This window comes from Spea bombifrons, chromosome 3 (assembly GCF_027358695.1).
Source record: "Spea bombifrons isolate aSpeBom1 chromosome 3, aSpeBom1.2.pri, whole genome shotgun sequence".
NCBI lineage: Eukaryota > Metazoa > Chordata > Amphibia > Anura > Pelobatidae > Spea > Spea bombifrons.
Genome location: NC_071089.1, coordinates 34,589,635 through 34,617,581, shown reverse-complemented (window position 1 = coordinate 34,617,581; position 27,947 = coordinate 34,589,635). Strand labels below are relative to the sequence as shown.

The window sequence follows — 27,947 nt, the reverse complement described above, 5'->3', positions numbered from 1 at the left end:
ACAAGAAGGGCTTATCTGGACCTGTACAATGCATAACATAATGGATAAGGAGATTTTGAAGACATCTCACTGATTTAACTATATATCATACAGGATCAACCAAGCTTATCCTGCAGCAGACGCTGTGTAGGTTGGACCTTCATAATGTATAGTGAAGTCAAGGAGTTAAACCCACATGTCTCATGTAATGAGATTTTAATGTAATTTCCTTTTTCTATCGAGCTTTTACTTCACAGCATTTAGGTTACCCTTTGTGGAATGATTCCTTAATGTTGTCGTTCGGAAACAATAGGGGTATCTCCTGAAAGTGCCTTACTATCATAAAATCAAATGATTTTTTTTGTTGTGTCAAATAATCTTGAGCTCTGAGCATATAATATAGTATGGTGTAAGATTCATTATCTGTAAGGAATGTAACTAAGAGATATTAAATAGTTATTAGTAGCCAAAATCCCATTTTTACATCTAAAATTGATTTTCATGCAAACTTTAGCAGCCAATTAAAGGGCTCTATCAACACTAACATTTAATTGATAACTCGGTATAATGAATGGTTAAAACAGCTAACAGCTCACGTTTTATACTTCACATATCCCCGTTGATATTAAAAAGATATAGCCATAAGTAAATTGCTCATATTGTATAGTAATCAGTTGCCAATTGATCTCATTTTGTCAGTATGATTCCTCGTTTTTTATTTAACAGCTGGGATTGTCGCAGAAGGCACATTAGTAAAATTGCTGGGTTCAATTTTGTGTGAACCTTGAAATTTTGGAAAACATATTACAAATAACAAATAAAAAATGATATAAAACAGGCAAGAGATTTTCTGTAACCTTCATCAGTCTTCATGTTGCTTGAATCAAATTGTGATATTTGTCATTATGGAAGTAACCTTAACAGTTCTGTGACATACAAACACCCTTCTCAAAAGTCATGTTTGCCCCTTTAAAAACACAGAGCTAGTCAATAGTTACTGTTCACCCCAGGATAAGTACATAAAATTAGTACATCTCAGACTGCAAACCTAATTTCTTTGTTTATTAGATTTAAAATGAAAACAATTTCTTCTAATCTACTTTCTGCGAGACACAAGAAAACAGACATATTAGGTTGTGTGTCTAATTATATAATAAGCTCAGAATTATCTAGTGCATATACCAACATATCTTCCTGCAATTTTAGAAAAGGCTGACAATTGCTCCAAACAGCATAATGAGATGACTGCAGTACACAGTGCTTTATATCTTTATATCATGAATATTTCTGCGTGGAAGAAAGTACTGTGATTTTCAGAATTTAGTACAACTCGACATACATACATATTTTAATATTACAGATTATTCTTCTATAATTTGGGGAAAAAACCCACAAACCTATATTCACACTATATTCCAGTTGTCTGAACACATTTTTTCTCCTGGGAGGGGGAATTTAGTTTTCAATGAAAAAAGAGCAAGTACCTGTTCTCCTTCTGTACTAGTGTGTCTTAGCCCCTTCTTTACTAAAGGTATTTTGTACTCAAGAAAACTAAGGCATTTATTGCATTTTTTTAAATGTTTCTTTAACCGTGATTCTCCTTTTTAATTTTATATGCACTCCCACAAATTGTATATTGTTTTTTCAAGGACTGAATGTTGAAAAGTAGCTATTTAAAGTAAACCAAACTTTGTATTAATATAACTAATAATTAAAATAATTAAGGAACCATTAAAATTTATGATTGTATGCTTCCCAAAATCTAATCATCCCAGTACTGGTAATTGGCAACCGTGTATGGCAAAAGTGAATAATATGGCTAATGCCTCTAAGCATGAAGCTGTAGGATGCGATAAAGGCTATATCAGCAAGGAAACAAAGTTAGAATTTTTAAAAAAATGTTCACTTTGTTTTCATGATTTTATTTGCTAGATGACGAGCTATAGCATTATGTCCGATACTCTGCATGACAGCAGGGATCAGACAGTTTTTTTTTTTTTTGGTTTAAAAAAAAAAAAAAACTTTTCTAAGGCTCTTACTTGTCCTGGTGAATGGAGCCTTGCTTTCATTGTAAATGCTGGGTGTCCATTCATAAAGAGAGGCTTGCATGATCACATCATTGCGCGGGACTTCCAGCCTGGGGAAGGTGAATGACGGTTCTCAAGGACTGCCATGGGTGTGAGGCAGTCCCCTGCACCTGCACCGCTATTTATGTCTTGACATTCTATGCTTACAATCAAGGTTTTTGGACATGTTTTTCATGACTGCATAGATTGTTATGAAGTTTGTAAGGGGTTAATGTCATTGTTGTTGATTCTGTGTATTGCCATTTTTTATATTATTTGGCACTTATGTGTTTTCCCTTTTGTTAACAGTGCTATAGTGAAAATAATGAAATATAGCTTTTTGGTAACAGTTGCCATTTAACCCTTTAAGGAGCAGGGTGTTTTTTATTTTTTTATAACTTTTATTTGAAAAATCTTTTACTCACCTACAAAAGGAAGTAAAACAACTAGCTAAATAGATTCTACTATTTGTCCTGAGTTTAGAAATACCCAATGTTTTTTTTGCTGTTTTTTGGAAGTTATAGGGCAATAAGTACAAGTAGCGTTTTATGATTTCCAAACCTTTTTCTCCAAATCTGGTCATTCTGCCTCCATCTCCTCTTTGGAACATCTTTGAAGCCGGTTAACTCAATTTACCCCATCAAACCATATATTTTTGAAAACTAGACGCCCCATTTCAAATGCTGGTATTTTAACCCTTTCCATGCGCTAATTATACAACCACACTTTGTCAAACTTTGTAGTAGTAATTTTTTTTCCTCACAAATTGTAATTTAGTTATACATATACAGGTCCTGGTATATGTCACTGTCAAACAACACCCCAATATGTGTTCAGCAACATCTCTTGAGTATGGTGATACCCCACATGCATAGGTTTGTCAGATTGTTTGGCTGGTAAAAGGCTACTTTTGGGACATGCGTAATTCAAGTTTTCAACACAGACTTTTAGAATTTGGTCATTCTGCCTCCATCTCCTCTTTGGAACATCTTTGAAGCCAGCTACTTCAATTTACCCCATCAAACCACATATTTTTGAAAACTAGACACCACAAGGTATTTCAAGTGCTGGTATTTTAACCCTTTTCATGCATGATATTCTACCACCAGCCTTTGCCAAAGTTTGTGGTATTTTTTTTTCCACACGCATTGTACTTCAGGAATGAATCCATAGCTCCTGGTATGCGTCACTATCAAACACCCCAATATGTGTTCAGCAACATCTCCTGAGTTCAGTGATACCCCACATGCATGGGTTTGTCGGGTTGTTTGGGATTTAAAATGCCATATTTGGGGAGTGTGCATTTTTCAACTTGGAACTTTATTGTCGTACTGCCCTCATGTCCTAAGTGGGCCATCTTTGAAGCTGGATAATTCAGTTTACCCCATCAAACCATATGTTTTTAAAAACAAGACACCCCAAGGTATTTCAAATGCTGGTATTTTAAACCTTTTATGCATGAAATTCTACCACTTGCCCTTTGCCAAAGTTGTGGTAGTATATTTTTTTGTATTTTTTTTTACACAAATTGTATTTCAGGAATGAATTCATAGCTCCTGGTATGCGTCACTATCAAACAACCAATATGTGTTCAGCAACATCTGCCGACTTCAGTGATACCCCACGTGCATGGGTTTGTCGGGTTGTTTGGGATTTAAAATGCCACATTTGGGAAGTGCGCTTTTTTTTCTCCATTTTGGTCAGTCTGTGCCTATGCCCTATCTTTGAGCCTGGCCACTCCAATTTACCCCATCAAACAATTCATTTTTTATTAAATTAGCCACCCCTTGGGTATTTGAAATGCTTTTATTTTAAAGCTAATTCTATGTCGAGATTTTTGAGAAGATAAAGCGCTAATTTTAGCGCTTGATCAAAATAATAAACTTTTTTATTTTAGTAATTTTTGTTTCTTTTTTGGATTTTTTTTTTTTTTTTTTTTTTACATTTTGCTGGTATTGAATGGTTCCTCTGGTGACATCACTGCATAATTATTTTTAAATGTTAGCACATTTTTTTTCCCATATTTTTTTAATTATTTTTTTAATAATGATGCCATCGAGGCATTACAGCAACGCCGTTTAAGCAAAGAAAGTGATCGTTGATCACTTTCTAAGCTTATTTAATTTAATGTTGATGTCAGGACCGTCAAAGGTCGTTAAGTGACCGTTTTTCCGTGACGGCCGTGAACCGTCAAAGGTCGCTAAGGGGTTAAAGCAAAATAACAGGGAAATGCTTTCCAGTCCCTGTATTTCAGGAAGACAAATAGTGTTTCATTTAATGATTAATGATTTAATGTTTTTCAACATATTGACAATGCACGCAAGGAACCTGCCCTCTGTCATTCCCCCCCCCACCACAAAAAAAAATACACCATACACACCAAATATCACCAGTTGTAATGTTTAGGGACAAAGAGACCCTTTACTTAGATTGCCGTAGTTATATTATTTGAGAATTTTGAGTTTGTGATTAGAGAGGGAGATTACATGGCCATAGGATATGGGAGCTTGTGGCAGGAGTTTTGATAAGAGTCATGTGACTACCTGAGGCAAAATGTCTGCACCTATTTTTATAAACATCCACTTGGGTTACAAGTCCATTTGGATTAACAGTCTCTGCTGCTCAAATATATCTAAACTGCTTTGTGTGCCCACTATGTAGGAGGTGAGAGTAGGTTCTCACCTTATTGAGAGTGTGCCTTGACGTGGCGGGTGAGCTTAATTATGCTTTGGCCAATTCATATAACCAAAACCTCTCATTTATATTATGTTTATATATTTGTTGCCAACTTTATTAGGGTAAGAAGCGCAGACAGTTTTTGTTTTTTGTATACATTGTACAGCCAATTCACTGTTTTTGCAGCATGCTTACACCTGTTTGGTAGGCCTCGTATTATACATTTGTATTATTTGAGCCTGTGACTAGCTTAGCGCACCGACACTTTTTCTTCAAATATATCTAACAAGATATACTTCATTGTATACTTCGTTTTGTAGGTGACGAGACCAGAGGATAAAGGATGGCCATCTACCTTCTTGATGTAAACAGAATGGTCATTATCCCTTGTTTCTCATCCACTAACACTGAAGTAAATCTTGGCCTTTAAAGCAATGGGTAAACATGGAAGCAGCCAGTCTCTAAACATCGTCTTGATTCTGCACTTGAGGCAGAAATTACTTGACTTGTCACAGTAGAGACATAGGTGCAGCTTACATCTTTACTTTTTTCCCTCTGTAAGTAGACTGCAGAAAACACAGAACTGTATTGGATGTCAAAATGTTGGAGCATGAGAAAGGAAGAGTATAGAAAGTATTTCCACTCCTGAGGCTCACTATGATTCCCTGTGCAAGATAGGTGTAGAAAGGCTTTTTTGAAACAACCGAGCACTTGTTAGCGGCACTGGGAAGCAGGGCCTAATTTTGTCATATACAAAGGATGGCTGTGAAAGTACATATTTAGCATATTTTGCAATGAAGGTTTTTGTTGCACAATTCAACCTCCCTGTAATGTAATGCCGACAGCCACCTAACATGAGCCCACAGCTGACCAATGTGACGCTCGCACACTGTACAAGGAAATCTTCTGTTTCCGTCCAGGGCAGGCAGTTTAAGGGGCATAGGTGGCACAGGCAGGCTGTTTGGGGGCACGGACAAGCTGGGGCAAAGGTGGCACAGACAAGCTGTTTGGGGATAAATGTGGCACTGTGGGCCATGTTGCTTGTGAAGCTGGGGTGCCCCCGGGCAATTTTCACACCATGGCCCTGTGGTTTCTAGTTACGCCCCTCATCAGGCAGATGGGCATATGAGCTTGACTACACAATAAAATAAAGAGGGCTGGTGTCTAAATATTTCCAGGGCTCCTTTTCATTCCCAGTACATCCCTGTCTGCTTCTGAAAGTACACCATACTAAAGGTATGTGACATTGCGTGACTTCCTATCAGTTCACATTTGCAAATGAGTTTGTATTACCTTCATATCCTGCACTATTTCCTATGCTTTGAACATCTGGCATCCAATAATAATGAGGGGGCTATGTTCTTAATAGGTTAAAGAAATACGAATTAAATGGAATCATACGTATATAAATTTGATGTCAAACAAAAAACAATATCCTTATCCAAGTTGATAAAATTATAGCTTCTAATTAGGAAATAAAAAGATGAGGTAAGGTTTCTCCTTGAAGAAATCGACTAATCCATTGGCATGCAACCATTTAATACCAGGCCGTGCATTGTTACCGAGAAGGCAAATCATTATTTGCAATGCAGTCAATTGATTCTGTGACTTAAAGGATGCCTGCAGGCAGGGTAGAGCGATAAAAGGGGAAACCACAAAATACATTATTGCTTATTTGGCTTGGCATGCTAAATTATTCCTGTAGAGACAATGTAATTGCGTTTTGTTTCTTAATAAAGGCCTGTCCAACTCTTCAGCTACACAAGGGCTTTGGTACAGCCCATAGTTTGATTAAAAAACAGGTTGTCTTTGATGGGTTATCATTGATTTTGTCATGATTTGGTCCCCCAGCCTAGGTTCTTCAATATTAATTGGCTCATTCATTAAAAATGATTGGTATTATAATTGTGAGACAATTGTTTTTTTAATTTTAGGTTATGATTTTAATTCCCATTTTTTACAGAAGCTATATTTAGAAAACATAGACTAAAGGCAAATGTCAGACTTTTTATATTTTTTTATGATAAAATAAAAAAATCAGAGGACATGTAATACATCATTCAGCAGGTGATGTTCAACTGCATTAATATGCTGACTATCAATATTGTTTTGCAATAAAAGCATAGAACAGTGAAGACGTGCCACATGCAGACATTTAGTTTACCGATATCTTTATGTCTAACGACTCACAACCAGAGAATATTTATTTCTACATAGACATGGTTTAATCAGCTAAACTCTGTAAGCAGTTTAAATAAATTATGCTAAACCTAATTTTATTAATAAAACACCTATAGCACGTGTTTCTTGTTAAGCAATCTGTGTAATTGTGTGAGACATTTAGTATTAACCTCACCCCTAACAGAAGCAAGGTGGCAAGCATTTTATAATCAATTTATAAATCTCTCCCTTCTCTTCATTCACTATTACCAATGTTGCCTAAATCAATCAGAAAGTTACTATACATTATAGGTGGGTTTTAATACATATTGCTTAATTTGATATGTAACACATTTGCATGGGTAGATCAAAAGAAGAGCCATGGCTGGGGTGCTAGGTCAGGCTGGAGTCTCAGTGCAGGGTCATTCAGTTGTGGAACAAGCAGACTCCTGAGTCTCGACAGGAGGTGGCTGCCTACTGCTGCTTTAGTCTTTCTCTTGGGCTCTAGCTACAGGAAAGATTAAATAAAATGTCTGGTGGCAGAGATGAAGGATCAGTAGACAGTCTAGGTGGTAGGCATCTATGGGCAGAGCAGGCGTTATACAAACATCTATGGTCAAAGATCAGTGCACAAGAGTCTCTGGCAGAGCAGATGTGTAAGGCTGGAGTCTGTAGCAGTGGATCTTTGGACATTAGACCGTGGCATTATTGGTACACAGAGGAAGCTTGTAGAAATGTCTGTGCTCTGACAGGTGTCAAGGAACACATGCTTGCAGACAGTAGTCCATTGCAGGCAGAAGTCAGTGGCAGAAATCAGAATTGAACTAGCCAAGATCATTCACATGTGCTGGAGCCAGAACATGGTACGTGGCTGTGGTCTGGAAGCAAGTGTACAATGAGCCCAGTAGGTACCAACGGACAAAAGGAAGAAAATGATTCATGTAAGCAGCACAAGAACAGGACAAACTTGAGGTCAGGATGCCATTTGTTCAGCACTAGCGGCTTAGAGCAACCAGATATTTGTTGTCCACTTATGATAATCCATAACAGGCATGTCAGGAACTGGACCAGGAAACAGATTCCATTAACCTCAGAACATGGGCAGTTGCACAACCTTCATAGCTCGCAATTCACAAAAAATGCACTTCAACATGATTCTATATCATTCTATGTGTAACAGTGTACCGATACTCATGATGTTGCTGACATGGGGGGTGGGGAATCCAGGCTGTCAATGGATGACATAGAGGTACATCCTAAGGGTACTTTTACCATAAATTTTGTGGATGTACCACCACATCTGTAGGGTAGTAAAGGAGTTAATGGCAACATACTCTTTGTCACTAACAGCTTCTTAGACACAGCTTCATATGCAAACTGGTTCGTTCACTAGCGTTGTTGCTTACATGATATTTCTAACTCCCAATAGGTTAGCTGCCTTGGATAATCATTTAATCCACATCTTCTTAGGCTTCGCCCCACAAGCAGGCCAATCCTTCCACTCTATTGCTTAGGACACTACCTTGGGCATTGCTTCTTCCTTTTGTTTTACCCCTAAAAATGTCAGTAGTACTTCTTATTAATTAACTTTTATTAATTTATTATCTTAGCTTATCCTACTTCAAGTGTTTTGACTGAAACTGACCCTAGCTAGCATCTTTATTCTCTGACGCTGACTAGTACAGTACTAGTCAGGGCAGAAACACAAACCCAATGGCTCAACCTGAGGGGGACTTGGCTGTTATTGGTGAAGATTGCTTTAGGTAATTTTGCATATCTTTTCATAGCACAACCATTTGTTTTATTCCTTTGCTATGTAGTTATTCTTCCAGTTATAAATAGTTTTTCTGCCTTCTCATGCAGTCTACAGCAGGCACCAATTGAAGTATTTCTGACGGGTCCATACAAACATGTTTTATTTTAACAGGTCAATCAGTTTAAATGTTTAAATGTTTTATGCTGTTTTTTCTACCAACACCGTGCAAAGGAAATTTAAAGAATCAATAAGGCTTATAGAAGTTAATGTAGGCTGTTCTTATTAACAGTGCAATAAGGCATGTATAAAATAACAAAAAAAACCATGGAAAAAAACTAGCAAGTTTCTCATACAAACCAAAGGGTATATGGTGATTAGAAAAAGTCCCAAGAACTCACAGCAACTACTGGAAGAAGTTATCCAGACTTCAAAGCACATGCTATTTGTGAGTGACAAGAGTATGATGTTTTCCATACACAGTAACCTCTGTTCACCTGAGTGATATCTTTGTATATACTTCCTTTGTCTGTGTGTGGTATGAAACTTATTTCAATAGTTTAATTGGTAAAAATCCAGATCTCAAGTTTTTATCTGTCCTTCTTTCTTTGTTCTTCGGGTCTAAGTTCTTGTTTACTTTAAAGATGTAATTTCAGCTGGATGGAATATGTGCTTCATCATTGCCCTGTGATCTAAAGAAAAATATTATGTTCAATGTTCGTTATGATAACTTTAAAGGCAGTCTATCCTCTGAAAATGTTTTACTGTTTAATAGAATGAATATGTGGTAATGTTTTAGAGAGCATATCCCCTTATGTTTTTGCTTCCATGTGGTGTATTTTTTTTTTCATAACAAATGGTGGGTTCTGATGTCCTGTTTAATAATTTGCAGAATATCTAGATTTTTACCTTTTTTATAATTTCATTGTTAGGTGAAAAAAAAACCTCCATCTACTATTTTACAAGTTGTATTGTGATGTACACTCACTGGCCACTTTATTATCTACACCTGTTTAATTGCTTGTTAACACAAATAGCTAATCAGCCAATCACATGGCAGCAACTCAATGCATTTAGGCATGTACTGTAGATGTGGTCAAGACAACTTGCTGAAGTTCAAACCGAGCATCAGAATTGGGAAGGGGATTTAAGTGACTTTGAATGTGACATGGTTGTTGGTGCCAGATGGGCTGGTCTGAGTAATTCAGAAACTGCTGATCTACTGGGATTTTGGCGCACAACCATCTCTAGGGTTTACATAGAATGGTTCGAAAAAGAGAAAATATTCCAGTGAGCGGCAGTTGTGTGGATGAAAATGCCTTGTTGATGTCGGAGGAGAATGGGCAGACTGGTTCAAGATGACAGAAAGCCATCAGTAACTCAAATACCTTGGTTACAGCCAGGGTATGCAGAATACCATCTCTGAACGTACAACACCTAGAACCTTGAAGCAGATGGGCTACAGCAGCAGAAGACTACACCAGGTGCCACTCCTGTCAGCTAAGAACAGGAAACTGAGGCTACAATTCGCACAGACTCACCAAAATAGGACAAGGAAAAACTGGAAGAACGTTGCCTGGTCTGATGAGTCTCAATTCCAGCTGTGATATTCAATTGACAGGGTCAGACTTTGGTGTAAACAACATAAAAGCATGGATCCATCCTGCTTCTATCAACGGCTCAGGCTGGTGGTGTGGGGGACAATTTTCTTGGCACACTTTGGGCCCCTTAGTACCAATTGAGCATTGTTTAAACACGACAGCCTAGTATGGTTGCTGACCATGTCCATCCCTTTATGACCACAGTGTACCCATCTTCTGATGGCTACTTCCAGCAGGAGAATGCACTATAAAGCTCACATTATCTCAAACTGGTTTCTTGAACATGACAATGAGTTCACTGTACTCCAAGGGCCTCCACAGTCACCAGACCTCAATCCAATAGAGCACCTTTGGGATGTGGTGGAACGGGAGATTTGCATAATGGATGTGCAACTGACAAATCTGCAGCAACTGTGTGAGGCCATCATGTCCATATGGACCAAAATCTCTTGGGAATGTTTCCAGGCTAGAAAGTATGCCACGAAGAAAGTATGCTACAAAGAATGTATGCCACGAAGAATGAAGGCAGTTCTGAAGGCAAAAGGGGGTCCAACCCAGTACTAGTAAGGTGTACCTAATAAAGTGGACAGTCAGTGTGTGTGTATATATATATATATATATATGTATACGGTATATATTTTTTCTTAACTCAAAATCAAATTGTATATTTTAAAGTGCTAGCTAGTAAGTTGGTAAGTATGCTGGCCCAGTGTTCTGCCACTTAACTATGTCATTGGAAGAAATATCCTTATAAAGAAGAATAAATATATATTAAAGTTTCAATGTAACCGACTGAAAAACATAATATACGCTCTATATTGACTGTAGTTACTTAACTGACAGCTGACCAGCTATATTGTTGAGAGCAGACAGCTAACGATTCCAAACAAGTTATAGCAGCGGTCTTCTCTTGCTTATCCTGGCAGGAGTGGCACTTATTTTTAAAAGTTGGAAGACTAGTTCCCTTTTATTGCTGAAGGTCAAACCACGTCACATATATTTTCTAAACAGTTACTTCTAGAGGGTAGAGAACAGGATAGTGGTTTTGTACAAGCCACACCAGGGCCAAGTCAGACTCTGGCCTTGCTTTGCTGAGCCTGTCTCCTGTTGGGCCTTTTGTGTGAAAATGACCAAAATCCCAGATGCGAGTTTGATATGTTTTGCCTTCAGCTCACAGTCCTTCACTCTTGTTTAACCTGGCTGAACCTGGACTTGAGCCCAGTTGTAGTTAGCAAGTTCTGTAAAGTGTATGCACATACATGCCAGGGACACCCATCTGTTCAGGAGAAGCTATCTTCTAGGTGTTGTTATATTGAATTCTGTGCTTTAGAAACTATATAGAATAATAATATTTTTTTTATTTTCCCTTAATACTTTTCGTTTGTCAAAGGCTTTTGTTCCTTCCTGACCTACTGAGCCCAGGAAATTGGTCTCATTCAGCGCATTACACACTGTCTTCGTATGCAGTTGGATGTATTGTACAGATCTATCCCCCATGTTCAGAAAGCCATGTACATTAGCCTTCACTCTCAGGTGGCCCTATTTGCTAGCCAGCACAATCAGATGGGACTTTCTGGAGCATTCTAAACAGATAACTTGAACACTGTAGTGTACAACACAGCTGCAAAACAACCTATATCAGTTAAAGATTATGCACAAATATGGCTTACCATGAGTATTATTTTCCAACAAAATCAATCCAAAAAGTGTCAGTAGATGGCATATCCTAACTATCCAAGGTGCCTTAATGTTAGCTGGAGTATTTTCAGTAACATATAATTTGAAATGATAACTCATCTCAATATAGTTCTTTTGGCGAAGGTGTTCATTTTATCATGCCCATACATGTGCCTCTGGTCTCTGCTCTGTTGTCAACAGAGTTTGGCAAACTCCACTGTACCGGCTTTATAATTGACCCACAAGACCTAATTTCTTCCATTTGTCTTCCTGCCGGGAAAGAGAAGAGGACTTAGGTTAACTCAGCAGGGTGGTTTTCGTAAACTGTTTAAACTCATAGCAAGTGATTGTTTTTGTACAAGGGTGCTTTGTAAAAAGTGTTTACATTATCTATTTATGAAGTGGCCCGACTAACCCCAGGCTGGAAAGCTGTTATTTCATCCCTTAGAAATGTCAACTTTTAACATTCGTAGCTAGGATGGATTTACATTGCTGGAGGCGTTATACATATTATATGCAGATAATATCCTGACATGAACCCAAAATAAACATTCCTAATATTCCTTTTAACAAAATGCACATTCTAAATAATACGATGACAGGTGCAGGAAACATTTGTTCCATTTTAACTCTACAGGGGTGCACACATAGCATAATTGGCCCTACGTCTATTTCATTTACAATATTTTTGTACATCTTGTGTATTCCAATACATTTCAATATTGCCATTTCAATATGACATGGTTTTGATATACATTGCCGTACAGATGGTAAACTTAGTAAAATTTAATTTTCCATATATAATCATTCACTATAGTAACAAAATAGTAATATTAGAAACATAATTATAAACATAACAAAAAAGAACATAAATACATAAAGGCGCAATTAAAGCTAATATAACGAGATAATCATGTATCTCATTCTATAAGGTGACCATTTTCTAATGCCCCTTAGGAGGCTATAAGTCTGACCTTAAATGAATTTTCTCACTGTGTATGAATTGACCCAGTATGTGACAGGTGCCCTTTAATGTGCTAAAGCAAATAATATTACGAGCACTAATAAAAAATTAACTTTTTAAATTGTTTTTACAGGAGTACAAGTCTTCAGCGATGTTCTCAGTGCAAATTTGCCAGATACTGCAATTCGACTTGCCAGGTAAAGACCACCACTAAATACACCTTTTTCCTGGGGAAGTAAATCAGTGTACATAGCTGAAAGACTGGATTTCATTTTTGTTTATTTGTTACTAGGTTATAAAGTCTTTAGTTGAAGGTAATACTCTTTACAAAAAAAAAAAGCTGTATAGTTACATAAACTTCTTGTCTTGAGGTAGAAACTATCCGTCTAAAAAAGGGACTCCTGAGGACTTGAAACAATCTAACAAGTCTTTTCTACAAGACCATGCATATTGATAACCCTCAATCTGCATTTAATATTTCATTTAACAGCTTTTGTCAGGTGTATAGTTACTTCATTTAAAAAAAGGCACAGACCAGTCTATTCTCAAAAGCGCGTTGACAAAAATGCGAGTTTTCTGCAGCAAACTTCTATTTTGTCTTCTATTTTCCTCTCTTTCTCAAGGACAGACCAGCATCACAGTCATTGTAAATGTACAAAAATTACGCTACTTTAGCCAACCTACTCCCAGCTGCAGAGAATGCTTTTTTTTCTTTCCAAAGTTCTATGAGTTCTATGTGATCTAGTATCCTCACCCACACAGCTTAGTGACCTTTTAGATACCAACAGCTGTTTCAGAAGTCAACCTGTGTCTCTGTCCAATGGGATGTAATCTACATGATCAAAACATCTTTAAATGTTATGTAAATCTCTCTGTCGCAGTTGCCAGCTATATCAACCCAGTTTTTACCAACATCATGTAGAGGTTGATACAGTGAGTGAGTTTTAACACGCATGAGATAGGCATAGGGCTATCCTGAATCTAACACAAGACCAAAGATAAAGGTCTGAGACTTAACATCAGGCAAAATGTGCTGACTAGCTGGGCTAGACTGCAGTCAAATTCTGTTTTTACGTTAGCAAAATCTCCCGTCTACAATAACAAAATAATATCTTGTAGAAATATCTTCCCATAGAGATAACAGTGCGTAAATACATAGCTTTGACTGTAGCTGAACCAATCTGTTACAGTGAGTGCTAAATTAGACACAGTTGCCTGTGATAAGATGAATGATAGGTGTTCTGTGTTAATATTGCAAAATTATTTAACCTCAATTTTGCATCATGGGCATTTTTTTTTACATTTTTATATATGTCTGTGCAACTATAACTTTTTTTCATTTATTTTAATTTTAATAGAATTATTGTCATTTATAGAATCATATCACTTGATGGCAGATAAGAACTATTCAGCCCATTTAGTCTGTCCGTTTTTCCTGATGTAAAGACTCAGACCTTAATCATTCCTTATTTTATCATTGTATTCTTATCTTTCTTTTTCCCAACTATATACTAGAATAAAGCTGAATCAAGTTTGACATGGTTTAGGAGGCAAGTTGAATACGTTAAGAATCAAACATGACTGCATCAGTAACATCTGTAATAAATATCTTATGGCAAATTTATTTACCAGCCACAATACCTTCCCTATGCCTTCTACTAATTCAGTGTTTATACTGAAATAATAAGAAAAAAAAGTATTTAGCCAAAGTTTATGCCATCTTCAGATGGACAAAGAAAAGAAGTCTGAAAAGCTATGTAAATTTATATCTCTTTTAATGTTGACCCAATAAGAGGAATCGACTTTGACTGAAGTGTCCATACTCAAGTAATGAAATGCAATTTCATGATATATTTTTTAATGATGTTTAAAACCAAACAATACTGTCCTACTCAACTGACTATTTAAACCACTAAAATGTTAAATCACATGTGATAATAACATATAGCAATGCAGGTAATTCCCTGATACATGGAAATATTTTAAAGGGCGTTAAGTGGGATCATAGATTGACATCTGTTTATTTGCAGGTCGGTGATAGCTTCACTTCGTGTATAAGGAAACCAATATTCCCATCAAAGAATAAAAGCTGTTATGTTGACAGTTTCTGCATTATTTTGTCCTAAAACATGTAACAGCCCCAGCTGTGCTGCTCATGTTCTGATAGATCTTCAGATTCTTTTAGCACTGCTGAGGTCTGGAATGTATTGTGCAACATCCCTGTTTGGCTATATGGCTCTAAAGGGATTAGTATTTCTTACATGCTTAGAGTAAAATATTTAGGATGTAACACATTGAAAAGAGACCTTAATTCTGTCTACTAACTAGAAGACAAGAAAATCCCATGTAAAGCCATCCACTTCAATTTTCATCTTTACTTTATCTTTAGATCCCATGTGAATGAATTTGTCAGTTATCTGTGATGTTCTCAGGGTCAAAAAAGCCTTGTTTAATGACATTATGCTTTTCTTGAACTAATTGACTTAAAGGTAAACTAATTACCTTGGGTGGATAGAAATTGCTCACACATATATAATTATTCCTGTCAGTCACATTTGCTTTGTAAATCCATGTCATTGGTAGTCATGTCACATAAATAAGTCATGTTTAGTATTCTCTTAATTCACTGCAATTACACAAACTGATAATGCTTGTGTAATAATAAGGCACAATTATGATAGTGTGCATTATTTACTATAGTTTATGGACCATTAGGTAATTTAAGATCAGTAACCTTTTAATTAACATACCTAAAGCAGACTTATTCCATACTATGGGCCATGACCCTGGGGGACAGGCTTTTTTACCCCAGCCTTGGGATATTGGTGTAGATGGGCTTGAATCCCTGGGTCACGCCATTTTACTTAACCCTTTGATTGTTGGAACCAGACATATTTTGCTCAGGCCAATTTTATAGCTTTGCTTTAGTTAGGCGACCACCTAAAAGTTTTTACATTTTACCTAGGAGATCATATATATATATATATATTTACTCACAAAGTCCATTGCACACCATTCCAAATTTCCCAAGTCTGGTGCTAGTAACCAGCAGTTTCCATATAAAGCACTTTCAAAAGATGGTCAGCACTCCAGGTCTTTAAATTAACAATTTCTCTTTATTCAAAGTCAAGTCGACGTTTCAGTCATTGCTAACTTGTTCTGAGGGCATCTGTTGACATGCATCCATGTATCATATGGTAAAAATATAAAATAAAAACAATACAAGATATTTGCCAAAGTATTTCAATTTAATTAATGTAATTATAACTGAGTTCTGACACTCAAATGTATCATATATTTGCAATGATACATACATTTAGCACGCAAAACCTCAAGTATATCAACCTTTTGTACATCTTGATCAACGACTGCCTCCTTTTGTACATCTTGATCAACGACTGCTCTCCCCCTCCTGTTCCTTTCAACACCTGCCTCCCCTCTCTGTCATTCTCCTCTTTTGAAGTTCACTCCATATGCCCCTTTTCCCCTCTCTCTCTCTCTCCGGTTTCTTACCCCTTATCCACCTAGATTTGTAAGTTCCTGCGGTAACAGGAATCCCTCATTGTACCTGTCATTATCTGTAACCTTTTCACCTTGTACAGTGCTGCGGAATCTGTCAGCACTTTAGAAATAAAGAATAATAATAATAATACCCTGGGTGTTTCGTTTAAAAAAAATATATAGTTTGATAGGGCTTCAAAGATGTTCCAAATAGCACATAGGGAAAAAAATTACCAGATTTGGGGAAAAAAAACACTTGTTGCCCATTTTCCTGCTTCTAACACATCAACTTTAAGTACAAAAGGCTTGCTGCCTAATATACCCCACCCACTAAGATTATCAGTGCTATTCACTTCACCTGTCGGTGGTCATAATGTTATGGCTGTTCGGTGTATATTTAAGGCTAAATCCCAATATTTTGCGATATTTTATATATGTGTGTGTTTACATGTATATATATATATCCTATCATGTCGTTTTCAGGTTTCCTCTGCCTTTTTTTCTTAAACACCACCTTTTCATGTGTTTTCTTTTGATGGCCCCACTAATTCCTCAGTAATTCCCCTGTTTTCACCCAACCCTCTCCAGTTCCATAATTCACTCCTCAAGTCACACATCCAACTTGTGATCTCCCTTAGCCTTTCATCTGTATACTTTCCTCTCAAGTAATACTCCTCTCTCTGATATTTTTGCTCATTTTGATATACTCCGTTTCAGCCTTCTTCTTATTATCTCATGTTTGTCTACCACGTGTTTTTAGTAAACATTTTCTCCCTCTCTTTTCCCATTTCCTCTTAACTCTTTGTTCTCTACTGCTTGTAAGCACATATTTTAAGATAAAATTCTGCTGGAAACATTTAATTCTATTTTTGTTAGGTGTATAAAAAAACAAATGGATTTCTGCAGTAATAGATCTCAGGTATGCTAGATTTTAGTCATCAAACCCTTGATTTTCATGGTATTGTCCAAAGAAAAACTACCGTATTTGCTCGATTATAAGACGACCCCGATTATAAGACGACCCCCCAAAATCAAAATATTAATTTAGGAAAAAAACAAAAAGCCTGAATATAAGACGACCCTATAGGAAAAAAGTTTTACCAGTAAATATTAATTCATGTAAATTATTTTTTCATGTTTAATAAAAGCTATGATTGAGAAAAATATATTTTTTAAATTTCCTTTTATTTGCCAACCTGCCCCCCCCAGTTATGCCACTCTGCCCCCAGAAATGCTTTATACCCCCCTATTTGCCACTCTGCCCCATGATATGCCTTATACCCCTATATGCCACTCTGGCATATAGGGGGTTAAAAGGCATATCATGGGGCTGAGTGGCATATAGGGGGTTAAAATGCATTTCTGGAGGTATATAGGCATATCATGGGGCTGAGTGGCATATAGGGGGTTAAAATGCATTTCTGGAGGTCCAGAAATGCATTTTAACCCCCTATATGCCACTCAGCCCCATGATATGCCTTTTAACCCAGCATGTACTGGCTGCCTTGGCTTGATAGGAGTGTGATTGCTGTTAGCAGTTTGATATATATATATCAAACTGCTAACAGCAATCACACTCCTATCAAGCCAAGGCAGCCAGTACATGCTGGAACCTGGGGATGATAGTAGTGGGATTACAGCCTCCCTATGCCATGCTACAACCCCCACCCCACTTACACATCCATGCTATCACACACAAACACATTTAAATACTCATTCATTCCATTAATCACACATACTTCACACATTAAACACACATTAATCACACATACTTACCCAAAAACCCTCCCCCACCCCCTTACCTGAACTGCAGATCTCTCACTCGAAGACTTCTGCAGGGGACCGGCTGTAGAGCAACTTCTCTGGCCCCGCCCCCAGAGGAGGGAGGGGGAGATAGAGCTCTGTGAGGACGCTGCAAGCTTCCTGTCCTCCTGCTTCTAACAGAAGAGACGCTGCTCGCGACCGGTAAGCAGCATGGCCCCAGCAGACATTTTTTGGGGGGTCTGAGAAGACGACCCCGATTATAAGACGAGGGGTATTTTTCAGAGCATTTGCTCTGGAAAAAACCTCGTCTTATAATCGATCAAATACGGTACTTTGATTAAGATACTTTTTTTTTTTTTGCTATCAAGCAAATCTAATTTTCTGTATAAGTGACTTGAGACGGTTACAATATTGGGTGTTATGCATAATAAGGTGATTCTGGTGGCAAGTATGAAAAGCAACAATCAGGTGGTTCCACAATGGATGTTCCATAATAAAAAGAAAAGTAGGTTTGAATCATCATGTCATCATTCATATCTCCTTTCATTTCATCAGCGTACTCAATCACCATAAATAATATATAAAAGCCAAAGGATTATGTACTTACATACAAATACGTACATTCGATCAAAAACATTGCCACAATCTGACTGTGTCGTTAGGTACTTTGCTACCTGTTCTGGGTTCATAGATTCATTGTTAGATAATTCTCCATGTAACAGGTTGGATGTTGTCTCCAAAGCTATTCTCTCTTTAAACAAATACATGGGTTTATTCTGTATTCCAAACAAAAAATATCACAGTACAAAGAAATACTTTTTTATTACTGCTGTTTGTAGATTTGTTTTACTTCTCCAAAGATACAGATTAATGTAGTACTTTCTAAAGTAATTTAATTTAATAGCCTTTCCCTCTGTACTGAAATGTCTATAAATGGTAAATCCTAAGTCAGTGGTAAAACCCCAAGACGCCTTCACAACAGTGGTATTCATGCATATTTATTCCCCTATTAATTGTCTTTCAGAATGGAGATCAGTCTGTCTCCTTGATTCATGGAACATTTTAAAATGTGTTAATAGCTTTCAGTTATAGTGTCTGGGGAGCAGGCTGTACACTTTAACCTACTGCATAAAAATAGTTTTGCTGAAAGCATCAAACATGCTTCATCCAAACTGATTTTCAAGGTATTCATAATATTTTGTGATAATTGCATTAATTGCCAGGCAATGTAAACACCTGGGTATCAAATCATTTTAGCATGTTGCCCACTTGTCAGGAAGATTTTACTAGCAGTTGCTTGGTGAATATTAATATATTGATTTAGATATTGTAGCACTTACAACTAGGTCATGAGGGCTTTTAGATGGGAAAACTGCCAAGCTAGCCCAGGTTACTTGACAGGCAAAATAAACATAAGATATTGTTAATGTAATGTAATATAGAAATAACCGATCAGCCATAACATTATCACCACATGGAGGTGGGGCCTCCATGGATGCATCCTGGTGCCATTTGTTCTCCAGGTAAGGGGTGCACCCGGCCATCCATTTGATGTCAAAGAAAACATGGTTAATCAGACTAGGCCACCTTCTTCCATTGCTCTGTGGTTTAGTTCGTATGCTCACCTGCCCATTGTAGGCACTTTTGGCAGTGGACATGGGTCATTATCGGCACCCTGAATGGTCTATGGGAACGTACATCCATACGCAATAAACTGCGATGCACTATGTGTTCTATCAGAACCAGCATTCATTTTTCCACCAAGTTCAGCTACAGTAGCTTGTCTGTTGGATTTCACCACATGGGCCAGCCTTTGCACACACTTGCATCAATGAGCCTTGGCCGCCCATGACCCCATCGCAGGTTTACCGCTTTTCCTTCCTTGGACCGCTTTTTATAGATACTGACCTCTGTAGACCGGGAACACCCCACAAGATCTGTAGTTTTGGAGATGTTGTGACTCATCTAGCCATCCTTACGCTTGCCCATTTTTCCTTCTTCTAACACATCAACTTTGAGGACAAAATGTTCACTTGCTACCCAATATATCCAACCCACTGACATGTGCCGTGATAACAAGATTATCAGTGTTATTCACTTCATCTGTACAATGTATGTGGGGAAAAAACACAAAAAATGAACTCCACAGACTTTGACAAAGGTGTGTGGGGCAATCAGTATAAAAGACGGCCCTGTTCAGGCAACTTTACAAAAATGAAACAAACACGAAAGTTGGAGTGAGAAAGGGAGGAACAAAGCCACTCCCTCGTCTAATATAGCAAAATAAAAAATGATGAATAAAATACATTGAAAAAGGGAGACCTCTAAGACCAGCTCGGAAGAGATTCTATGTATCTACATAGTCCTAGTGTGTTATTTGCAGTGGATTGTGATTGACCAAATCTGTAAGGTCTCGATACTTAGTGCATAGGTTCTAGAGATCAGAATGTTGTCCAGCAATCACAATATAGTGCCATTCTGGCATAGTAATAAATCTGGCTTGTGGAAGCACCTAAGGCCATGGCAATAAGGACACATTTCCTGCTTCTTGTACCGAAAATGCTCCTACTTTTGTTGTTTATTATGAACAGAACTACATATGCAGGTTTTTGTTAGATTTCAATACCTGAAGTTTAAGACACTGGTAGCCAGTCATTAATCATGAGCAGGGCTATTTTTAGTGGTGCTCTGGATGTAAAAATGAATTCCAGTTCTGAGAACTGTGAAGTGACAAGTTGTAATGGGAAATGGTTTATTTCGACTCATTAGAAGTTCATTGGTTGAAGAAGCTATTAATCATATTGATGTCACCTTTTGCCTATTAAAAGTTCCATGACAGTCCATACTGCATCTCTGCTGATTGGCATACCCCGAGTCAAAACTGGCATAATGTGTTCTGACCTGATTGCATAAGTTGCTCTCTTTCCATCTATTCTAGTTTTTAAAAAACATAGTGCTACAATTCAGTATTTATTTATCTATCTATATTTATATATATATACTGTATATAATCGCCGGTTCTCTGGGTCGACATCTGAATTCACTGTGTCGCTGGGTCCTGACACGCCCCTCTTCCAGCCCATTTCCCCCTTCTGTCTGATATTCTACCTCCCATGGGAGACTTTACTGAAACCAGGAAGCATCAGCATGTAAACTGTAAAAGAGTCTGAGATATATTAATAGCAGGGCTGCAACTAACGATTATTTTAATAATCGATTAGTTGGCCGATTTTTTTTCGATAAATCGGATAAAAAAAAAACAATATGCAAATTTTTCGTTTATTTAAAATAATTTAATGAACTGGATGTTAAAAAACAACTTAAAATTTACATTAACATTCTTATTTTGTTATGATGTAATAAAAAACAATATTTTCAAAGTACAAGAACCCAAACACAATATTTATGCACTTTGCACCCAGCACTTTGCACCCAGCACTCAGCACTTTGCACCCAGCCCTGGCAGTTTGCATCCAGCACTTTGCCCCAGCCCTGGCACTTTGCACCCAGCACTTTGCACCCAGCACTTTGCACCCAGCACTCAGCACTTTGCACCCAGCACTTTGCCCCAGCCCTGGCACTTTGCACCCAGCCCTGGCACTTTGCACCCAGCCCTGGCACTTTGCACCCAGCCCTGGCACTTTGCACCCAGCACTTTGCACCCAGCCCTGGCACTTTGCACCTAGCCCTGGCACTTTGCACCCAGCACTTTGAACCCAGCACTCAGCACTTTGCCCCAGCCCTGGCACTTTGCACCCAGCACTTTGCACCCAGGACTTTGCACCCAGCACTTTGCACCCAGCCCTGGCACTTTGCACCCAGCACTCAGCACTTTGCCCCAGCACTCAGCAATTTGCACCCAGCACTTTGCACCCAGCCCTGGCACTTTGCAACCAGCCCTAGCACTTTGCATCCAGCACTTTGCACTGTGCCCCTGCACCCAGTCTCCAACTCTGCCCTGCCCCCACACTCTGCCCTGCACCCACTCTGCCCTGCACCCACACTCACACCCTGCCCTGCCCCCCAACCCCCACTATGCCCTGCACCCAGTCTCCTGCCCTGCACCCACACTCACACCCTGCCCTGCATCCCCACCCCAACTCTGCCCTGCACCCAGTCTCCTACCCTGGCCTGCCCCCCCACCCCCACTCTGCCCTGCACCCACACTCACACCCTGCCCTGCATCCCCTGAAACCCCACCCCCACCCCGCCGTGGACCCCCACCCCCGCGAATCGCTCTGTGCGAATGGAGCCACTCGCACAGAGCTACTCGCACAGAGCGATTCGCACATAGACATAAAGAATATTTACCTCCGCTACGGACTCGTTCCACTTCCAAGCTTCAAGTTTAAAACTTTATTGAACTCTTGATTGAAGCGCGTCACATCCGTCACGTAGCTAAAAGAAGGCGGAGACTGCAGAGCGTGTAGCAGAAGCGGGGAACGCTCGCGGAGGTAAGTAAAAGGAGCCGAGTGCTCCAACAACGAATCGATCACTCGCTTAATCGATAACGGAAATCGTCGACAACGATTTCCGTTATCGATTATTATTGATTTTAGCGATTCGTTGTTTCAGCCCTAATAAATAGGCTTCAATGATAGGGAAAAGGGTTTCCCTGACCTTAAGTATGGAATGAAGGATTTGCTGGCACTCTATAGATAGGATAGTAACTTGTTAATACAGGGTATAACTGTGACTGTAAAAGGGCATTACAATATGCTTACAGTGACCACCTAAAATAGGGTTTAGACGTGTAAAGACCTTAATAAGCATGTTTGAACCCCCAATCAGGTGAAGACCAATAGATTGAAATCATCATCCAAACTGCATATAAGCAAGGCATTAGAGAGGCATGGATTGTGATGTTGCAGGTAGCTCCTTGACTGCGCCATCCCCACATAATAAAGCATCATACACTCACACATATATCTTAAAAAAAACAAAAAAAATGTTTTTCTCAACTAAAACGCCTACCAGCCTCTGCCTAAACAAAGGGCTAATGGATACCCCTCAAAACCAGGTGCTCTTGATGTACAAGAATGCGTTCATACTTCTTTCATATTTTGTTTTTGTTTCTTTAGCATAATCCTAGGATTACACACATTTTGTGTGTGCCTACTCTGCAGTAGCATGTATCTAAAACTATGGGTGTTTTAATGAAAATTACTTAATTTACTTGGTTTGCATCTGGGCATCTATGAATACACTGTTACTATGGAGACATGTCTACTTCAAAAATAGCAACCATACGTACTATGATCTTAAACCCAAGACAAATTCCATATGTATGTATATATGTATATATATAAAATGGGATTTCTGGAAGTGTTTGATTTGTGCACTGAGGTAAGCACAATGGTTCCAAAATGATTAATGAACTATACTCAGTGTACAGTGGATACAGTGGCCTATTACTTTAAAGTGCACAAACTGCTAAATAAGAATAAAAACACAGAACAGTAAGTAAATTACTAAAAACCCAAGAAATTAAAAACAAAGCCCAAATACCGAGCATTACCGTGTAATTATGTACAATCAGACCAAATGGCAAATTGCATGTAAGTAGTAGGAATATGTGGAAGTAATTGTCTGTTAAATAGAAATGTGTAATTAATTATACATTAATGTACGTTAATATATAATAGCGATTGCCCATCCTTTTAAAGAAAAGAAGATGTGTAGCCATTACCTGGTACTGGTAAAAAAACAAAACACAGTCCCCGAAAACCCCTATTACTGTATTTGCTCGATTATAAGACGAGGTTTTTTCAGAGCAATCGGGGTCGTCTTATAATCAGACCTCAAATAGGTCTGACTATGAGACGACTAAGATCCAGATCCCCCGCAGCTGCAGGGGACCTGGATCCTCCTGTCTCCCCCCCCACCCCACTTACTGGTACTTCTGAGTGCCCGGTGTATAGCTGGGGCAGTGTGTAGATGTCTACGCGATTCGCGTAGACAACTTCCGCTGCAGCAGGAAGGAGGTGTGGCTGGCAGCGGGGGTTGTCTGCGTCCGCCGAACCGGTGCAGGGAACTCCGATCTCTGACAGTCGGGGAAGGTCTGCGCGATGGACGCAGACAACCCCCGCTGCTAGCCACGCCTCCTTCCGGCTGCAGCGTAAGTGCGTGGGATCTACACGCTGCCCCGGCTGCATGACAGGGAAGTCAGAAGCACCGGTAAATTGGGGGGGGGGGTCGGGGGAGTGTTAAATGGGGGGCATAAGGCATTTCTGGAGGCAGAAATGCCTTTTAACCCCCTTAATGCCACTCTGGCTCCAGAAATGCCTTTTTAACCCTCTATACGCCACTCTGCCTCCTGAATGCCTTAAACCTCCCTATATGCCACTCTTCTCCATAATATGCCTTTTAACCCTCTAAATTAATATTTATTTGCCTTTCTGTAGCCCACGGAACTTTGGTTGTATCGATTAGATGGTTATAGTGTTTATTTTGATTATATCCTATGTAGTAATCTCATCTGCTAAAAATGATCATAGGACATTTATAACATACTTCACATTTTCCTTGTTTGATTTGATCCTACAGAAAGCTGCTTGGCAAGATCATAAAAGAGAATGTGTATGTCTTAAGAGCATCTTGCCCAATGTTCCTACAGACTCTGTCCGGTTGGTTGGCAGAATCATCTTTAAACTGGTAAGTTGGTTTGGCACACTGGATGCCTATCTTTCCCCACACATCTGCCATCAATTGCATTGTTCACCCACATGGTACTCATACTGTTAAATAATTATTTTTACACTGTTTTAAATGCTACATAAAAATCACACTGTGCTATCATTTTTTTCAACTAGAGTTATACCATGGAAAGTTTGTGTGCCAGCCACCCACAAACCATTACTTCAGATTTGGCCCACCATAGACAAGATGTGATTTATCATTACCTGATTTGATTTTATTTTGTTATTGTAGCTTCAGCAGTCAGACTCTACTTCAGAAGAGCTCTATTCAATATCAGATCTTCAGTCCCGTGAGTATCTCAGCAGTGCATATAATTTGCAGAGTTAGGTTTGTATCACAGAAAATAGAACAAAATGGGGAAGGTGATTCTAGGATTTACTGGCCGAGGCATTGCCATCTAAGATGTTTATGCAGATTATATTTTGTATTCCATTTTACATTGTAATTACAAAATATGCATTGCCGCTTCACCCAAAAAGAGCCCCTCTAACGAAATGGCTAATAAAATCTTGATGATTTTAAAAATGCTAATTGCTCAGAATTTTACTCTTTACTGATATTCCTTTGCATGTACTTCTCCCCTCAAATGCCTATAATATTACGAAGCATTTGATGTGTAAAGCTAGTCATAGGCATCAATAAAGATAGTTATTGAAAACATGATTGTTAAAGTGTGTGATGTTGTTTAAAGGGTCCACAAAAAATACTTTGGGGGTTGTTTGGAAGTTAAGGGTGTCAAGTATCCCTCTTGCCCACATGCATAACTAGTCCTAGGATATGTATTTTCTAAAATAAATATTAGCGTTTGGGGATGGACTAGGGATGAAAAATGGCCCTGACACTAATGGCGGTGGTTGCTAAATGACATAAGGGTTTGGATATGTGCAGCCATATCCTATGCTCTTACGCCCTCACGGGAAAGGTACGCATGCACCGCCACCTACCCACTGGTTTCCCGGATGGCCAGTCTAGATCCAGTCTATTTTTTGTGTGGATGTTAATTCTTGCCTTTTTTCCAGAAGTTTGAAAACTACACTTGAACAGTCTCATTTTCTTCTAAATGTATGCTTCTAAATGTAGCCTATAGATGAGTCAACCCAGATTATCCTGATCTTGTGAGAACTAGAGCCCATTACTTTAGCAGTTCATACTTTTGGCTTAACGTGTAGTATTAATATTATGTATAAATAATTATTTAACATATTATACATGTTCTTGATAAAGGATGACACCAGCATTTATGGTATTATAAGTGTCTGCATGATTTGTTTACAATAGTAAAATATGCTGTACAGGCTTAATTAATTTCTTTATTTTGTGATTTGCACAGTGCAATTATATCCCACAGTGTTGTACTATGGGCAAATATGAAATAACAGTACAACTTGGATTTATGGAAACAAATGTGATTAAGTCACTGCTCAAACAGGCAGATTTTTGGAGCATATTTTCTTTGAACTGGATGGCTCCCCTTATGATTTCACAATACCATGACTAGGGTCTTTTTTTAAAAAAAATATATATATATATATAATTTTACTGATCACATAGTGATTAGTGAGCTGGGTTCCATTGACTTGTATGGTTGCGTATAGTACCTGCAATCTGGAGAGACCCTCCGGGAACCACGGTGCCGCCATCTTGTTAGAGGCAGCATGTCTCTATCAGTTGGCTTTTGAAATACTCCTAGGAGCAATCTTACAGTACCCCTGACTTTTTTGTGTTGCTGGATGCCTTTATATCGAGGCACTTCAGCAACGTTAGCCTCCTAAGCACTTTTTTTTTTAGCTGCTGCACGCCACCATATTTGAAAAGCATATCCTGAACATCACGTACCCCCTTGATTCTCAGCCATCTCAAGCACACATGAAACCAGACTATTGTTGCCAATGTTTTAGAAATTGTTAGATGGTTAGAAAGTGGAATATACTTTTTATTGGATGGCGAATGGAAGAAGATGCCTTCTTTTTTGTCCTGAAAACTTATGAGACTATATCTTTTTCTGTGCTGGCACACAAGAAAATATGGAAGTTTTAAGATCCTAAATTTCACATCTGCTTCATTTTTAAACCTCTCAAATTTCAGTAATCTTCAAAAACCTGTCTGTATCCATATATCTTTTTTCATATATTCAATTTATTATAATAGTTTATTGTCTGCAGAACACCTTGTTATTAGTAGACTTAATATGTATCATGAAATATTATGTAAAATTCTTCAAAATAACCAATCCACCCTTTACTGTTGTCTCAATTCTTCAACACCCTATTTAGATATTGAAGACCTGAGTGAAGACATGAAAGAAGGCCTCCGGCAGCTTGTTACTGCTTTGGAGCTCTACATAAGGAAAGAAATACAAGATTCATCTCAGCTACCCCCTGGATGCAACATTCTCGAGTACTTCGGCAAGGTATGTGTCAGTTCCAAATTCCAAGACAGCTTTAAACTGTACTGTAACACTGTTGTGATGTTGAACGACCTAGATGGTTAGACGCATGCCGAAATGATATTAATCCAGGGTATACTTTGCACGAATTTAAAGGTGCTTTCAAGCATGAGTTGTTAAGACACATTCCTTTTTATTGTGTAAATCACACACACACATTTTCATTATATTAATAACCCTTTAAAAAACAAACTTTCCTACACCTGATCCCAGAAGTATAAAAAATACAATATAAGGTACAATTTGGCCATATAGATCATGGGGTATTACTGTAATCAGGGAATGCTTCTGTCATGGAGAAACCCCCAGCGCAGTAACTCACCAGAGTACCCGCTGACTGCGGGTACCAGCTCCAACGCCGCCATTCTCACCACCATCACCGCTCCTGCCACAATGCCGGTCCCAGAGAGCGCGCGTGCATGTCCCCACCTCTCCTTATTCACTCCTGAATGGAGAAGGCGGGGAACGCGCACCATCGTAACCACGCACGGGGGCAGGGCGACCCCTGGTGGTAGATTTAAAAATGAGCACTGATAATCATTCAGTGCTCAGTTATTGTGCCGTACAGAGCTATTCCTGGTTGTTCTTCCTGATTCCTGTTATTGACCCTCTGGCTATTGTTACCGATTACTCTGCTGTCTCTAATCCTGACCCTCTGGCT

The 27,947-nt window shown here is 38.6% G+C and overlaps 2 protein-coding genes across 2 annotated transcripts in view; one reads left to right on the top strand and one right to left on the bottom strand.

The window, feature by feature from the left end:
* The window catches only part of SMYD3 (SET and MYND domain containing 3), a 300,287-nt gene that overhangs the window by 35,486 nt on the left and 236,854 nt on the right, over positions 1-27,947 (top strand). Inside the window, exons 2-5 of the mRNA XM_053459779.1 lie at positions 13,010-13,073; positions 24,688-24,795; positions 25,072-25,129; positions 27,114-27,250. Coding sequence (XP_053315754.1) covers positions 13,010-13,073; positions 24,688-24,795; positions 25,072-25,129; positions 27,114-27,250 — 367 coding nt within the window. The remainder of the gene's footprint in view (positions 1-13,009; positions 13,074-24,687; positions 24,796-25,071; positions 25,130-27,113; positions 27,251-27,947) is intronic.
* The window catches only part of LOC128483561 (LON peptidase N-terminal domain and RING finger protein 2-like), a 224,433-nt gene that overhangs the window by 135,909 nt on the left and 60,577 nt on the right, over positions 1-27,947 (bottom strand). The window lies entirely within an intron of this gene.